Here is a 17744-nt window from a genome sequence, read left to right on the forward strand (position 1 = left end):
TAAAAAATTAACAATTTTTTTGAGATTATAATATAATTACATACTTTCCCCCTTCCCTTTCTTCCTTCCAAAGCCTCCCATATACCCCCTTCCTGCTCTCTTCCAAATTGATGACCTCTTCGTTAACTGTTGTTACATACACATATGTATGGAAGCTTCCTATTGTAGAGGGTGGCAGTCAGAAAAAAATAGTTGAAAATAAGGGATGCTAGAGCCTGGCCCTACATAGGCCGTGTATTTAACACCTGGAAGGGAACACTGTGGAAGCAGGGCACAAAAGAGTGAAGGCGCTGCAGGGTGGAGAGGCACGAGGCACCAAGGCGTGCGTCCTCTGGGCATGTCGCCACCACTGCAGCCGTTTCAGGCACTGCACAAATCCCGCATGAGATCGAGCACCAACATTTCATCATGAAAGGGGGAAGAGCCCAAAATACGGACAGTTAATTGCCTCTGGGAAAAGGAGTATCACTTTTTTCAGTAATGTAGTCACTGATAAGCTGCAGCAAGTAAATTCCTACCCATGCACCTTGACAAAACTCAGCGGGTCCCACACATACAAAAGACTCAAGAGCAAAAGGACTTCATACTGGGAAGGAGGAGGGTAGGAGGGGTTGGGATGAACATGAAAATGCATCATATCCATGTACACGGCTGTCTAAAGAAATAGAAAATAAAAAAGGTGGAAGTGGAAAATCAGTAACTGAGGTTGAACACGTGTGTGTACACACACACAGAGAATGAGAATGAACAAGCAAGAAAATGTAGACCCTCAACTCCTGGTTGTATAACATTTTCCAGTTGTTAGTCTAGACAGGTGACCAACCATCTAGAGTCTAACGATAGACTCCACCCACCCCTGCAGTTACCCCTAACTCCCCTATTTGTTTTCTTCACAATTACACCTTCAAAAACAAACAAACAAACAAACAACAACAACAACAACAAAATGGCAGTACTCATTTCATCTGACAATTTTGCCCATCAATCTGCTGTCAGTGAAGTGTAGGCGTATGAGGCTGCCTATTCTTGTTGCGTGGCCTTCCCTAGTACACGGTAATTAGTGATTATTTGATGAACTGCAAAGACTCTGTAAGCCAGTTCATTAAGGTTAGGAAATAAAGGAGCTAGGAGGGAACATGACCAATATTACTGGAGGGGAGGTGGCTCAAAGTTACTAAGCAAACATTAACATTTTTAAATAAAATACGGAAGAGCCACAAACAGGTTTATGAGGATCATCATAAAGGTCTGTTTCACTCTGCATGTAAACTATCTAAGCAGAGGGACTGCAGAGATTGCTCAGCAGTTAAGAGCATTTGCAAAAGGCAGGCCCAATTAGCAGCACCCATATGGCAACTTAAGTTCAGCTCCATGGCATCTGATGCCCTCTTGACACCCACACACACACAGCACACATTCAGACAAGTAGGCAGGCAAACAAACAAAAAACAAACAAACAAACAAAAAAAAATTTCATAAAAAGAAAAAATCTAAGTAGTAAATACTAATAATACAGTTGGATAAATGATTTAAGAACTTTGGAATTAGATGAGGGCTATAAGGGATTCATCACATAATCAGTATTCAAAGAAACAAGCAGGAGGCCTGGAATCATAACCGGTAAGGGTTAAAACACGGAAAGGCTGACAGACAGGCAGTCAACAAATGTATGCTTATTTACTAATCTTCACCCACATTTGTTTAGATTAAAATTTTATTAGAACAATGACGTGAGTCCACTTTCTAGAGAACTGCTCATGGGAAACCTTAAAAATTATTTCTGAAAACATTAAGCCACTCAAAGAACTCAGTTCTCTGAGGCAATGTTAATTTACTTATTATATAGCACGTGTATGATTTCTGTGGATGAGCATGGGTGGTCATGTAGAAGTTATAGGACCATTTTTGCGAGTTGGTTCTCTCCTACCACTGTGTGCTCTGAGGTTCAAACTCAGTTGGTCAGGCTTCTGAAGCAAGGACTTCCCTCTACTAAGCCTCTAGTAAGGATACTCACTGGTATCCTAAGACAACTTTACTAGCAAACGGCAGTATCCAAAAGCCTGTCTTCTTATTTTCAGTTTTTTGAGACAGTGTTTCTCTGTGTAGCCTTAATTGTCCAGGACTCCTTTTGTAGACTAGGCTGGCCTCAAACTCAAGAGATCCTGTCTCTGCCTCCCTGAGTGCTGGGATTACAGGTGTGCCTGACAACGGCCAGCAATTTGGTTGTTGTTTGTCTCTTTTTGTTTTAAGGTATGGGGAATCAAACCCAGGGCCTACTGCATACTGAAAAGCACTCTGACAAGCTACCAGTATTCTGCTTATTTTAGGATATTATACATGGATCATCTAATTTAGGGCATATTTAAAATACAAACAATACTGAAAACCAGGAAAAGATCATTTTGTCTCTACGTCCCTTTATTGCTCTTACCTCATCTAATGGTTTATCTTCCAAAGCTGTCAAATCTAGCATTGGATTTTTCACTCCTAATGAAACCATTGTTTTTAATCCTAGAAAAATCAATGAAAACACAGGTTCAAACCTCATCTTTTTCAGATATATTTTAAGAGTTTTAATAATAGCTCCAAAAGTCAAGAATGGCAAGGATGACTGTCAGGTGGCCACTTACCCTTTTCATCTATTTTGGCACATTCTGCAAAGAGATCCTTTGATCCTGTATTTAGTCGGTCCCTGTGAAAATAATGGGACTGGAAAAAGCGTGTCCAGAACTCCTTTTCTGTCATGTTGTGTGGTACAGTTTCTGCATATTTCATTTTTACTGTGGAGGGAAAAAAGTCCACATAAGATATCTTATATAGTGAGTTCCCATTTCTTAAGAGCCTTATAATTCTCTCTCTGTTTTTTTTTTTTTTTTTTTTTTTAAGATAGGCTTTCTCTGTGTAGCCTGGGCTGTTCTGGAATTCACTCTGTAGACCAGGCTGGCCTAGAGCTCAGAAATTCACGTGCCTCTGCCTGGGATTTATAAGGCGTGTGTCAACACTGCCTGGCTAGAACCTTATAGTTCTTAAAAACTGGCTCACATGACATTCTTTCTTACGTTATGCACTACAGAATTAGAAATACGGAATAAAATTTAACACACTTAGGTGAGGCACCATTTATGAATTTTCATAAACTATAAACAATTTCTTTAATCATCTAAAGTTAAAAATCAGTAACTGAAGGTCCTGGAGAGATGGCTCAGATATTAAGAGCACTAGGTGCTCTTCTAGAGGTCCTGAGTTCAATTCCCAGAAACCACATAGTGGCTCACAACCATCTATAGTGAGTTCTAGTGCCCTCTTCTGGTGTGCAGGTGTATAAGCAGGCAGAATAGTGTAAATACAATAAATAAATAAATCTTTAAAAAAAATAAATAATTGACTCTTCTCACCTGCTGGATAGGTCCTAAATATAGATTCAATGATATCAGAAGTTAAATTATATCTCAAACCATTACATCCATCTGTTTGGGGCCGCACATCAGCCTAAAACAAAGACCACAAACATATGTACATATATACACTTGTTAGATATTTGCAGATTATGTCTAGGTTCCCAATGGATAATACAGAGGTGAAACAGTTTCTGAGCAAACTGCAGAGACCGCACGCCCCACACCAACTGTATACCTAATGATAGGGTGCAAAGAAACCTAGACTTGTTATCAGAGTCCAGGAGTCCTCTAAGTCTGCTTCTCTGAAGCCTGGAAGAGCCAAACAGACATTTTCAAGAGTGGCCAACGTCAGACTCTACTACAGCTTTAAAACAGAAGTCATACAGTTGCCAGGACCTCTGTGAACCTTGGCTTACAGTAGTGAAACAGACACTGGCTAACTGGTTTCCTCAGAAAAGACTTTATGAATCAGACTCACCATTAATCACCCAGAAACGTTCTGAATTTTCATAACAGCTAATCAGTTTTTAGTTTGTTGAGACAGGGATTCTATGTAGCCAGGTTAGGCTGGAACTCTATGTAGCCCGGGACAGCGTGGAACTCAAGATCCTCCTGCCTCTGCCTCCCAAGTACAGGGATCACAGATATACACTACCATTCCTGGCCTCCTGTTCAAAATTTGTTGAATGAGTAAATATTCTTCTCATTTTTTCCTATAAAAAAAATCACCCATTTCCTAATCGAACAGATAAGGTAACCCTAATTTTTCTAATAAATGTTTTATAGTCTTAATTTTTCTAAATGATGGCACCCTCTGTACATTTAACTGTGTACTATGAATAAAACACAGCAACCATTATATAAAAGTACCAGACCTGGGAGTGGTGGCACACATCTGTAATCTTCTCTTGGAAGCAGAGGCAGGAAGATCACCTGTAGTGTGAGGCCAGCCAGGACTACACAGAAAGATCCTACCTCAATGTAAAAAATACTAAGTGTTTTCTTAGAAGACTATCATTGACAACAAATTTTTCTTTCTTTTCAGACAGGATTTCACTATGCAGAAGTACTGACACTTACATATATAGCCCGGGCTTCCTTGAATTCAGAGATCCTGCCTCTGCTTCCTAAGTGCTGGGATTAAAGGTATGTGCCACCACACCCAGTGACAACAAAATTTTCATTAATTTACTTCAAAGGAAATGACAAAACTTTCAAGAGAAATTGCTTTTTGGCCTGGGAAGATGATTCAGTGGGTAAAGCATGGGAAGATTTGAGTACTGATGGCCACCATAAGTTGGACACTATGGAGCATGTGTAACCCCAGTATAGGTACAGGCAAATGGGAGGTGGAGATAGGAAGAACTCTGAAGAGCATGGGCCAGGTAACCTGGCCTATGAGCAGAAAACAAAGCTCCCAAACTCACAGGACACTTGGCTCAAAAAAAAATACCTTAAGCTATCTCTGACCTCCATATGCAAAGCATGGCACATGTATGCCCGTGTTTACAAACACACACCGAATCCAGAAGCTTTTCTTTTGAGACATGTTCTCAGAGAGCTGAGTGTGGTGGTCTGAGTGAGATGTCCCCTGCAAGTCTTAGGCATTTGAGTATTTGGGTCCTAGGTGTTTGGGGAGGACTAAGAGGTTTGGCTCTCCTGGAGCAAGCATGTCACTGTGGTTGGGCTCTGAGGTTTCAAATGGACTCACATCAATCCCACAGACGGCAGCTTTAGCTGTTGCTCTAGGAAGCCTGCTCCCACACCATTGCTCTACCATCACAGACGCTAACCCTCTGGAACTGTAAGCTCAACTCTTGTAAGTTTCCTTAGTCGCGGTATTTTACCACAGCTACAGAAAAATAATTAAGATTTTGAGACTGGCCTTAAACCACTGATCCTCCTGCTTCTTCTTCCTAAATGGTAAGATTACAAATATGTTTCCCTAACCCCTAAATGTGCCTGTTACAAAAATACTGGAGTTTTCATATTTTTCTCCTTCATAAATCTAGAAAGGTCAACATACCAGAAATGCTGCAGAAATGCCAACATCCTGCTTGTGACTGGAAACAGAACTATCTGCTGTATTCACATTTAAACGATTGGCCCAGAATTCCTCAGCACTGATCACTTGGCTGACAACAAGGTCTTTATAGAGCTGGAATAGAACAGGATCTTCTTGGAGCATTCTGGGGACAGACACAGCAAACGTAATTAAACTTCTGTGATAGTCACAAGACTACCTTCATTTTGTGATGACTGAGCAGCAGAAGTCATTTGATTAAATCATTTTTAGAGTAATAAATCAAGTACAAAGGGAAGTTCGAAGAAGCAGACTAAATCTTCTAAGACAAAGAATTGGTCTCATCCATTTTTGTATCCTTGCAATACACAGTCCACTTTATACTTGAACAGTACTATATTCTTCCACACAAGAGTGAACAAGAGACTGACAGGACTCTCAGTGTTCATTCATCATTTTGACAAGCATAAGGAACTGTAAGTACCAATAACTTAGATACTGTTAATGAAACAATCTCTTATCAGAAATCTTCATTGCCTTTCTATCTCAGTATTTCACAGTGTGGAAATCTTCTTATTAATATACTAATATTTTGCCATTGAAGAAAGGCTTTACTGAGGATAAGAAAACACAGAAAAAGGCACACAGAGAGAAAGACCCTCAGTAAATTAGAGGTGGGACTCAGAAGTCTGAACCCCTACAGTATGGACTCGATTCTGTTAGTCACAAACATACTCCGAATAGTTTACTATCTTCTCTATAATACAGAACTGGAGAAAGAAAGCAAAGAACCATAGTGTTTTGTAATGCCAGGTCTCCTAATCAAATGGTAGCCCCGATGCAGTAACTTTTCGGGCTGCGTGGTCTTGTTTGCCTGAAGTCACACAGTAAACAAATGGTAAAGTGGAGACTCAGAGCCAGTAACAGCAAAGAGCCCATTTTCCCATAGAAGGGAGGCTCCGCCAAGCACACCTGAAGAGCGGGGAAGCAGAGTTTCCACTCTTACCTGTTCTTCTCTTCCAGCTCTTTATTGGTTTTCCGCTTGAACTTGGGCAGCAGCTGCTGAAGGAGGTCCTTCACTGCATCCCGCTCTTTCACTGCTGTGCTTTCGTTGGAAAAGTGGAAGTTTGTTGTGTCCCCTGCATGCAGGACCAGCTGAAGTTGTATTTTAGCTTTTCCTTCTGGACTGATTTTCTGGCCTAAAAGAAGCATGAAGCTAACTAGATGAGGATACCCACACTGTAACCCTAGCACTTGGGAGTTGGAGGCACGACGACCAGAATTTCAAGGAAATCCTGGGCTACAATATCAAGCTTGAGCCTAGGTTAGACACAGGAGACACTGCCATGCAAGTCTTTACAAAAGTAAATCAGGGGGTGTGGGGGAGACAGACAAGACACACAGAATGTCTCACTTTGTATTTTAAGCTGGCCTGAAACATGGAACTTTATTTAGTCTACACTGGCCTCAATTTTTGATGACCCCATTGGATCTACTGTCTCCTGAGTGCTGTGATCACAAAAATGTGCCATTTTACCCGGCATGTCTAAATAGGTTTTATAAACCTTGAACAGACATTTTGGCCTCAAAGATGATGCTTCCAGACCAACAGTTTAGATGAAATGTTTTAGCAACAATACATGTATTTAAATCATCAGCCTTCATGTTGCATTATTCTGTCCCTCCAAAGCAATCACATCATCACTTTTTCCTAGGCCTTCTGTTTGTTGTTTTATTTTGTTTTAAGACAGGGTCTCACAAAGTAGGCAAGGTGGCCAGGACCTAGAACTTGTAATTCTCCTTCCTTAGCCCCTCATGTCCTGAGATTAAAGGCATGTACACCACTTAGAGAAGTTACATTCAGATGTTTAAAGACACCTGTAATTTTCTGAAGTTGCTACTATACATGCCTGTAGGGTACATAACCACTGCCTCACCCTTGCTCTGCTTTGGGCTCCTCTCCTAAGAAGTCATGTCCTTTGGAAAAAAAAAAAATTCTAATTATGTATTATTTATAATTACATGTATGTGTTTGTACATATGAATGCAGATATCTGAGGATTCCAGAAGCATCAGAGCTGGACTTGCAGGTTGTTGTGAGCTACCTGCTGTGGGTGCTGGAACTGAACTCAGGTCCTTGAGAAGAGCAATACATGCTCTTGACTGTTGAGCCATCTCTTCAGCCCATGTCCTTTGGCTTAATTAGCCAACTTCTGTTATGACAGAAACACACCACTCATTTTCCCTTGAACAATTTATCATTTATAACTTTCAATGGCTTCTTTCAGAATGGGAATTTTCCCAAAAGTAATTTAAGATGCAAATTGTTCTGATACTGCTCTAGACTGGGGTATGTACTCAATGCTGGTATTATGGAAAAGTGGGGGATTCACATATCCTTTTATATACTGTGGGTATAAAAACATACCTATTGTAAAGACACAGAACTTACTTTGTATTTCTTTCTTTCTTTTTTTTGGTAGGGATGCGGAGAGGAGAGACGGTCTCCCTACGTAGCTCTGGCTGGCCTGGAATTTGCCATGTAGACTGGCCAGTCTCTACACCTTGAATGCTTAAGTAAATGCTTATACATTCCACTCAGCCTTTTATTTTCTACTTCTAAGTAGAACTACTTATAGGTAGTTCCCAGGAACAAAAGGAATTATTTTAAATATTTTTCCTTTGGGAGATTAAGAATTTAAGTTATTTCAAAGGAAAAAAGGTAGGAAATTACTCACCTCCAGCATTCAAATGGAGTTAAATCTCCGAGAAAGAACTGGTACCTACACACAAAGGATGCCCACCTGAATGCTCAGAGCTTTCCAGTTTAGGAAGTGGCATGGTGCTTTTCCATAGATAAGACTTTTATCTATGAGAAAACGTATGTCGAAGGAAAGAAGTAACTCTACAAACAGCCACAGCTAAGAGTTTACACTTATTCAGGATCTTAGGTAAAGACCTTGGTAAGCCACTCTACCACTATGGCTAAGTGGTAGAGTGCTTGTCTAGCATGTGAAAGACCGTAGGTTCCTACCCAGTAGATAAATGTACAGATTAGGGGTTTGTGGAACTGTAGAAATCATTTTCAAATTAAAGAGTCCAAATTTCTGGTGCACTTAAACCTACTGTTCAACTGCACAATATTATACATAATGAATAAATAAATAAATAAACAACCTTGCAAATACGGCAAAATGTATTGATTTTAGCCTTTATAGTAGAACATTCTTGGGTAGGGAGATATAATTCAGTGGCAGAGTATGTACCCAGAATACAAAAGTCCTTGGATCTGATCCTCAATACTTCCTATTTTGACCTCAAAAGCTCTATATTTCTCCCATCTACCTCCATTATAAAGTTGAGTCTATTTTTTCGACAGATAATAGCCATAATACAAAAGACTAATTAGATAACTTGCCTAAATGCAAAATTCTGTTGAAGGGATAATCTGGCATTATCTACCAACCTACTTACAAACCTCAAGAAGATATTAGCACACATTTCTATAATGTGAAACTATCTATAGTAACAAACTCTAAACCAATATTAGATGTTACTATATATGCCTTACATTTAATATCTGCATACATATGGCTGATTGTAAATCTGTCTTTGCCTTCAGGTGCCCAGGCAATTCTTTCTGCCATGAGGTACAGTGCTCCATCCTGCTTCTTCTGACGAACCTTCTTTACAATCAGCAATACTTCTTCAGATGAAGTTGCCATGACAACTGTAAGGTGCTAACGGAAGAGTAGAAGAAAAAGAAATCAACGACATCAATTTGGGTTAAAAATGAAAAAAACAGTTGTACAGAGCTGGAGAGATGGCTCAGTGGTTAAGAGCACATGCTGCTGTTTTTGAGGAACCAGGCTCAATTTCAAACACCACAGGGTAGTTTATAAACGTGTAAGTTTGAGGGAACCTAACCATCTTCTGCAGGCATAGCATGACTATGGCACACATATGCACACGCAGCTAAAACAGGCACAACAACAACAACAAGATGTACAATTAACAAAGCAACAAAAGGCATACTGACTGCTTTAAAAACTGTGTATGCCCACATACCATAACCCAAAACAAATGGAACATTTCTGGAACATTCCCGTTTACCTATGAATGTGGGCTTGTTTCTAGTCAATTCTTCTCTCAAGTAGTTAATTCCTGATTTGTATTACCCCAACTTCACTTAAGTACAGGGATCACTATGGTATGCTATGAGACATGTTGGTAATCTTAGTACTTAGGAACATAAGGCAGGAGGGGCATAGTTCAATGCCAGTGTGTGCTACAGGAAAACCCTGTTTCAAAAGAAGAGATAAAGAAAGGGCTTGAGGAGGAAGCAATGGCAGGTAATACAAGGCGCCATTACAGGTATTATTTAATCTCATTTAGTCCCTACTTAATAATACTATGAAGTGGGCTCTATTGTTAGTTTGATTTTATAGAAAAAGAAACTGGATGTGAGATGTCAAGATGCTTTCCTGATACAATAAGTAAAACTAGGTTTCTGTCTGGGTCAGGTTGACCTCAGAGCTACACTACGTATGTCATGCATGTTCTGCATGTATGACCAGAAGGGAGGCAACAAGTTGATTTTTTCCTTCCCTGACTAGCTACAAGTATGTATTTTTGAAATGAGTGAGGTGATGACCTGAATTTAATCCCTGGGTCCCACAAGATGACAATAGAAAATTGATTCCTGATAGTTGTCCTATGACTTCCCAGGTAAGCTTTGTTTTGTGTGCACACATGCATCCACAGACTGCATAAAATGATCAGCACTTAGGAGGTGGAGGCAAAATGATGGCTGCAAGTTCCTGGCCAGTCTGAACTATATACTGAGTTCTAGGACAGCCAGGGCAACATATAGGAATACCCTGGCTCAAAGGGATTAAAAAAAAAAAAAAAATCCTCCCAACAGTTGATTCTCTAGAAAACCAAATGAAGAACATGTAGGTAAGAAAAACTAAAACAGCATTAGTTACTTATAATTCTGCAAGGATAACATTTTAATTTAAAAATGTTGACTTTGTAACATTTATGGAACTTAAATACTTCTTGTTTTTCTCTGAGACAAGGTTTCTCCCTGTAGTCCTGGCTGTCTTGAACTCACTATGTAGACCAGGCTGGTCTCAAACTCACAGAGATCTGTCTGCTTCTGCCTCAAGAGTGGTGGGATTAAGGGAGTGCACCACCCACCTGCCACTGCCCCACATCTGTTAAATACTTACTATCAACTTTGTAACAGTCATTACGGGAAACTTAAATGTAGAATGTAAAATGATATTGTGTACCACATAAAACACATCTTAGAAAACATTAATCAAAACCTGTGGAAGATGGAAGTAAAGTTAGGAGGGGGTTATGTTTAACCCAGTAATGTTAAACAAATCAGTAGTTGGAAGGATAGCAGCCATGAAAGAGCCTATAGCAAACTTCCAATGAACCGTGTTTGGAAAATAACCGAAGCAAATGGGGTAAAACAAATCCTGAAAGTCAAAAGTTCAGTACATGGATAGAACTTACTTTTAGTACTTAACCATGGCCCTTCCTACATAACATGAAAACCATCACCACTAAAATTTATTTAGGGAAGGGCTGAGATGCAGCTCAGAAGTTGAATACTGGCACAACATTCTCTAGGTCCTGGGTCAATCCTTCCTCCCCTCCATTAAAAACTAAGAAAAAAATTAGACAAGTTATTAACAGTGGGCACAACTGTCGCTTGTCTCAGATAATTTGCTTGTGCAGTTTCTTTGGTCATCTGTAGTATATTTGTTAACTGTAAAGAGGATAAACTTGGGAGAGCTAACAGATGCACTGGGTCCACTTTACAATGGCTTCTGTGATTTTTCAAAATTCTTGGAGGGATTTCCTTGGGTTCTTCCCAGTAGAACTCTGTAAGAACCGCAGTTGTTTCTTTTATGAAAAATATTGCTGTAGGCTACTTTAAATCCAATCTGGTCAATGAAGAAATGTACTATTGTATGAAATTATCTGTCACAAGGCTTCTTTATAAATTGTCCTGCTATGAAAGGGATGAATACATTCCTTTACAGTTAAAAACCTTGCCTGAAGCTGCATGTGTATGTCTTTGTTCTCAGACTTGATACATTTTTCTCTCACTTCAACTGCTTTTCATTCATTTTTTGCTTTTCATTCTAATTTTTGAGGTTACTGCTGTTTTCTAGTATTATCTACATAGCACATTATCACAACTTGAATTGATTTCTTAAGTAACTCTACTTGAAGCAGTGCGCTTCCTCAGAAGCAGCAGGATCTTCCTGGGCCTGCACCATTTCCTCTGAATATATTATGCCTTCTAGTTCAATGTTTTTATGTAATTCCTGAGTGTGTGAACATGTGGGTCTGTTTCTTGTGCCTTCTCTTGGGCTCTTTTCCTTCTGTTTGTTTTATCCAATTCTGACATATTACTTTTGTGTTATCTTTTAAATTTTTTAAATTATTTTTTATTTACATTGGTGTTTTGCTTCTATGTATGTCTGTGTGAGTGTCAGATGCTGTGGAACTGGAATTACAGATAGTTGTGAACTGCCATATGGGTGCTGGGATTTGGACCTGGAACCTTTGGAAGAACAGTTTGCTTAACCACTGAGCCATGTCTCCAGCCCTTGTTTTATTCTTTTGTAGTATACTTGATATTCAGGGAATGGATACAGATGTGAACTGTAAGGAGCAAATGGAGGGGAAACCCTATAAGGACATATTATGTGAGGAAAAAATATTCAATAAAAATTAAAATCATTTAATAATAAAAAAGAATATTCTCCAAAACCAAGATTTTGCAAATAAGTTTACAAAATTAAAAGTGTGGTACTTTTCAGGAAAATGTCTGAATATGTGCTATATAATATATTTGCTTAATGTTTAACAATGTAAAGGCATGATTAGATACTTTATAGACACATCTCATTTTTTTAAACTATAAGCATTATACTTCAAAAATCTACCACAAACAAACTCCTACTTGTTTTATAGTCTCAGAGTCATACTGGAGAGGTGTCTGAGCTCTGTGCAGTAGATGCAGTTTGTGCGCACAGTACCATGTTTTTCTTAGAGATGGAACCCAGGAGTGAATCTTACATCACTCCCCTCAGCCCTGATATCCCTGAAATGGGCACTGTTTAGCATGAACCATTTAACACTGCTGTTACATGTTTCTTGGAACCAGAGCCCAATTTGGTGTTTCGATTATGTGCAGACGTGACTTTCAGATGTTTCTCACACCCTGGGTATCACAGCAGGAGCTCGACGACACTGACAGCCATGGGACCGTATGCAGTGCATTTATCTTCCAGCAGTAAACATATATGTGGGAAAAACAATGTAAGCTTCAAAGGGCCAAGGTTCAGTGTATTGTGTTCATTACAATATAGCAGCCAGCAGCACAGGGTAATCCTCATAAGAGTCTAATATGGATTTATGACATCTAAATAAAATGTTTATTAAAGGAATTTGGTCTCAGCCAAACACAAGAAACCTATGCACATACTTCTTCAAGTCAACTACAGTTTTTCACTCACAGACCAGAGTGTCATTTCTCACAAAGATTCCCAGAATTAGATCCTGCCTGAGAAAGAAATGTCAGGAAAAAATTATAAGAGCTGAACAGAAATCTTTAATTACAATCTCTGAATTTCCATTAGCTACCTTCTTTTCCAAAGTATACAGGAAGATAAACTCCTTTTCACTCTCGCCTCCCGGAAAGGAGTTTTACAAGAGTGAGCTATATCTACTGGCATAAAACAGATACCTGTTCAGGAACATCAAAGGCAGAGGACAGAAGTGCCAAGTTCGAGGGCAGTCTAAGGTATATGCTAAGATCTGAGCTTAAAGAAAAACAAGGAGTAAAAAGAACTCTAGAATGCTGCTTGTTATCAAGTAATCACAAAAAAAATTTTTTTCTTAACCAGTGCAATAATACAGGGAATAAAACCTGCGAAGTATGAAAAAAAGTAACCATAATGGGTGCTAGGATTAAAGGTGTGAACCTGTACCACAGCGGTACAGGCTGCTTCTCTGTGTTGGAATTCCAGTCAAAAATTCATGGGAGAAATGTGTCACTTCTTTAAAATGTTTGAAAATCACTGGGGCTTGAGAGATGACTCAGCAGTTAAGAGCACAGGCTGCTGCTCTTCCAAAGGACCCAGGGTTCATTTCCCAGCACCCATCTGTAATTCCGGTTTTTTAGGATCTGACACCTTCACACAAACATACATGCTGGCAGAACACCAGTATACATTAAAACAAAACAAAACAAAACCAATAACTAACTTAAAAAAAGAAAATAAAATAACTCTGGGGTCAGACGTGGTGGTTAATGTCTTTAATCCTAGCATTTGGGAGGCAGAGGCAGTCGGATCTCTGTTGAGTTCAAGGCCAGTCCAGTTTACAAAACAAGTTCCAGGACAGCTAGGGCTGTTACACAGAGAAAACAAAAAGTCTCACAAGTCTGGATGCTGAGAATATTTACTGGAACCAAAACCTTATTGTGCTTTTTAAACCCCTCAGTTTTCTGTACCCAGACCTGCATCCTTGCTTATCCAGCAATCTACATTGAGCTATACCCACAGTCCTCTGTTTTTCTTTGCTGGTTCTGGGGATGAAATTTATAGGAGCCTAGCAAGCACTCTTAGCTTTGAGCAGCATTCCTGACTCGCAAACTTGTTTTTACCGAATTTTAAACTCAAGTCTTTAAACGAACAACAAAAAACCAAACACCAAACGAACAAATAAAAAAAAATCAACAAAGAAAAAACCAAACAAAATTAAATTGTGCATATGTAAGGGCACAACTTCCGGTAATTGGTTCTTTTCTTCCTCCACGTGGGTCCCAGGAATGCAACTCAAGCTTGGCAGCAAGCACCTTTACCAGCTGAGCCATCTCACTGTAGTCCTGGGCAAGTTTTAACATCTTTCTCCCACCCTTGTTTTACAGATAGTAAAATGGGTATGTACGCGCCAACTTCGCCTTAATTTAGCCTCTAAAAACACTGGAGAATTTATAAAAATAATCACGTTTCCGTGTATTGATGGTCCACTTTCCATTACATGACTGTCAAACCAGTCATAACTGAAGCTGGGTGTGTGGCTCACGCTTTAATAACAGTTTTAAGATAGAAGCAAAAAGGCACGTAGCCACCAAGGTGAAGGCTTCTTTTACAGAAATCGAAAGACTCTCCCGGGCAGACTTCCTAACGGGAGGGGCCGCGGTGACCCGGAGAGGCCTCACTTCCTTCGCTCTTGGGCTTCGCTCTTGGGAGTGAGTCCGACCGGGTTCAGTCCCTCTTGGCGGAAGAACGGAATGCCTTCAGGCAATAGATGAAGGGTCGGGGCACCTCCTTACCATTCGGGGTAAGAAAGGCAGCCCACACAGCCCGCGTGCGTGGCCGTGGAGCCTACTGCAGGGACGGGCAGAATCCACGCCGCCCCGCGCCCCCGGGCCTGTCAGACCCTTACCGCCCACCCGCCCCCATTCTTCGCTCTGAACTTACCGGGTGGGGGCTGCCGCCTCCGGCCTCGAGTGCGTGAACCGCGTCCTGTCGGGTCTGGCTCCGCCGCGCTCCTTACAGCCGCTGCAGAGACGAGACTGAAACCCAGCGGCCGCAGCCGTCGCCACCGCCTCTGTTGCCGGGGGGTCTCGCCTCCATCGCTGGCTGCGAGGGCGCTGGGGGCACGTGACCGGAAGTGCCGGGGCGGACCTCGGGGCCACGTGACCCCCCGTGCGGCCGCCATGACACCTTCCGCTGGCTCCCGCCCTCCCCCACCGACTCCCGCCTGTTTCGTTTCCCCTCTCCGGTCTCAAGTGATGAAGAGTTTCGGGGATTCGGTTTGGCTCGCCTTCCTGCCTAGAGAGCATCCGGTCCGGATCGGCGGCGCGTCCTCGGCTCGAGGCGGCTCTCTGACTGCAGGCCGCAGGGAGCGTAATCGCGATCGCGGCCGGAGGGGGAGGGAGCACGCGCGGGGAGGGGCGTGACCGTCACGTGACAAGGAAGTGCCGTTAACAGCGCTTTCCCCTGCTCCCTGGCGCCTCTGGATGACGTTGCGAGGGCGGGGCGGGGCGGGGCGACAGCGAGCCTGCCGTTCTGGTTCCGCTGTCAGTGCCTGTTGAAGGTGTGTGGATCCTGCCTAGGGAGGCGGTCTGAGCCGGCTAGGCAGTGCGCGGTTCTTTGAGCCGGGCTGGGAGAACCTCTCCTCCAGAGCGACAGATGCAGTTTAAAGTCCCTGCCGTCTAAAAGGTAGCTGTGATTGATGGGAGCGCTTGTGGTCAAGGACTGTTCTGCTCATCCTGCATCTCCAGCGGGGCCTTCAGGGTCTAGGACGCCGGTGAATGAACGTATACATGAATGAATGCATGAGCGAGTGGTTAATTTTTCTGAGGCAATTATCTGATCATTCCTTCTTGGATAGGAAGATTCTTATGGAAATAAAGTCTATTAATTCCCCTTTGCATAAATTCTTCAATTTTTTTGTTTACCTTTGTGTTTCCTTTCACGCACCTTGTAGGACGAGGTACGCTTTGATTTGCATTGGCTTTGTGAGCAGCAATCACTGTCTACCACTCTTGAATCATCATCGAAATAATCCCAGGAAGTGGAAGAGTGTTTCACTTTTTCGTGGATTCTGTTTTCGTTTATTTTTGGGGAAGGAGGTGGCATGGCATGGCATACACAGAGGACAAGTTTGTGTAGTTGGTTTTGTCCTTCCATCTTTCTGTGAGTTTTGGGGACCAAAGTCAGGTCACCATGCCTGCACAGCAATAAACCATCTCTTGGGCCATTCTTTTTTCCTTTTCCTTTTTTTATTTTTATTTTTTGTGTATTCTACTTTCAAGCATAGTTTGTTGTGAGTGTTGTGACTCTTGGAAAAACCTTTTTAAAAAATGGTAGATGTTCACTGATTTTTGGCAAGAACTTGCCATCTTCTAAAAGGCTAGAGTTAAAAAAATTTTTTTTTTGATCTGACAACACACAGAGGTAAAGTTTAAGTTCAGCTTTTTGAAAACGTGAGGCTTATTAGTTTGAGAATATTTAACAAACAGCATAATAAAAACTACATAAGTTCACATTTATGGAAGGAAAGAAGAACAGAATACTCTTCAATAGCTGAAAAATAGGAGAGAGAGTAAGATGGGAAATGAAACTAAAAAAGGAAGTAAAGATGAGATCACATGGAAAAAGAAGCTATTCTTTGCTTGTTGCTACTACTGGTTTCAAACCAGTTTTAAGTCTTTTCTATTCAAAATGTCAAGAGAGAGGCATTCTTTTTTCCCACAGATTTACTGGGAATGCCTCCCTTTCACTTCTTTATCACTCACTCCTTACTTTTAAATTTGTATTTTCTAGCATCTGCCCATTGTACTTTACAGAAATTGTATACGCTCTCCACACTAAATCCTTCAGTGACTTTCTATGACCTACAAAATTAAGTTTAGGACCCTTGGCATAAAGTTGGAAGTGGTTTGTACCTTGAACCCAAATTTGCATTTTATATTTAACCAAGGACTAAACTTGCATTCTCCAAAAACATTCAGCACTTTTCCATTTCTCCTGTTTCAGCTCCACCTGCTACCTTTTCTCTTTCCCTCCCTATAAAAGCTGACCTGAGAGTAGTGTTACTTCTTTTGGGAAGTTTTCTGCATGTTTGACTTCCTGTTATCCTTTAGGAAACTGTGTGTGCATGTTTATGTTATTTGTGACTTTCTCTTTATTTGACCAGAACTGATTTCTGGAATTCTTTTACTTATCATGTCTTCACAACTATGCCTACTAGTTTACTAACTACTAACTACTCAATAAAATAAGTGACTGAAAAATAGTTTTCTTGGATAAGGAATTGTGAAATATTTTGTGTATAGTCATGCTTAAGTTTTTCTTGTTTGTTTTAGAACACAATTCTTACAGAAGTTAAGTTGTATTATATTACTAGCAGAAAATAAAGCTGTATTACATGTCTATAATAATAAAAAAATCACAGGAAATAGCAAGGACCCATTCTGTCCTTGTGTCTAGTATAAAGACGTTGAGTTGAATTCTCTGACACCACAGATGTAAGAAAAGCCTGGGGGCTGGAGAGCTGGCTCAGAGGTTAAGAGCACTGGCTGCTCTTCCCAAGGTCCTGAGTTCAATTCCCAGCAACCACATGGTGGCTCATAACCATTTCTAGTAAGATCTGGTGCCCTCTTCTGGTGTGCAGTTGTACATGCAGACAGAACATTGGATACATAATAAATAAATCTTTAAAAAAGAAAAAGAAAGCCTGCACGTGCTTCTGTGTGTTTTACCACTCACTTGAAGGTG

At 40.8% G+C, this 17744-nt stretch overlaps 2 protein-coding genes across 7 annotated transcripts in view; one reads left to right on the forward strand and one right to left on the reverse strand.

The window, feature by feature from the left end:
* Gtf2h1 (general transcription factor IIH subunit 1) overlaps positions 1 to 15400 on the reverse strand; it is a 28080-nt gene extending 12680 nt beyond the window's left edge. The window contains exons 1-7 of the mRNA XM_021655203.2: positions 14940 to 15400; positions 8993 to 9161; positions 6428 to 6620; positions 5425 to 5587; positions 3396 to 3489; positions 2631 to 2780; positions 2432 to 2511 (exon numbers count right to left, since the gene is read on the reverse strand). Of these exons, the coding sequence (XP_021510878.2) occupies positions 2432 to 2511; positions 2631 to 2780; positions 3396 to 3489; positions 5425 to 5587; positions 6428 to 6620; positions 8993 to 9146 (834 nt within the window). The 5' untranslated portion in view covers positions 9147 to 9161; positions 14940 to 15400. The remainder of the gene's footprint in view (positions 1 to 2431; positions 2512 to 2630; positions 2781 to 3395; positions 3490 to 5424; positions 5588 to 6427; positions 6621 to 8992; positions 9162 to 14939) is intronic.
* A 116-nt stretch (positions 15401 to 15516) lies between these two features.
* Positions 15517 to 17744, forward strand: part of Hps5 (HPS5 biogenesis of lysosomal organelles complex 2 subunit 2) — a 38954-nt gene continuing 36726 nt past the window's right edge. For all 6 annotated transcript variants that reach the window (XM_060378705.1, XM_060378707.1, XM_021655208.2 and 3 more), the window contains exon 1: positions 15517 to 15683. The gene's annotated coding sequence lies outside the window, so the exon portion shown is untranslated. The remainder of the gene's footprint in view (positions 15684 to 17744) is intronic.

Source organism: Meriones unguiculatus, chromosome 1 (genome assembly GCF_030254825.1).
Source record: "Meriones unguiculatus strain TT.TT164.6M chromosome 1, Bangor_MerUng_6.1, whole genome shotgun sequence".
NCBI lineage: Eukaryota > Metazoa > Chordata > Mammalia > Rodentia > Muridae > Meriones > Meriones unguiculatus.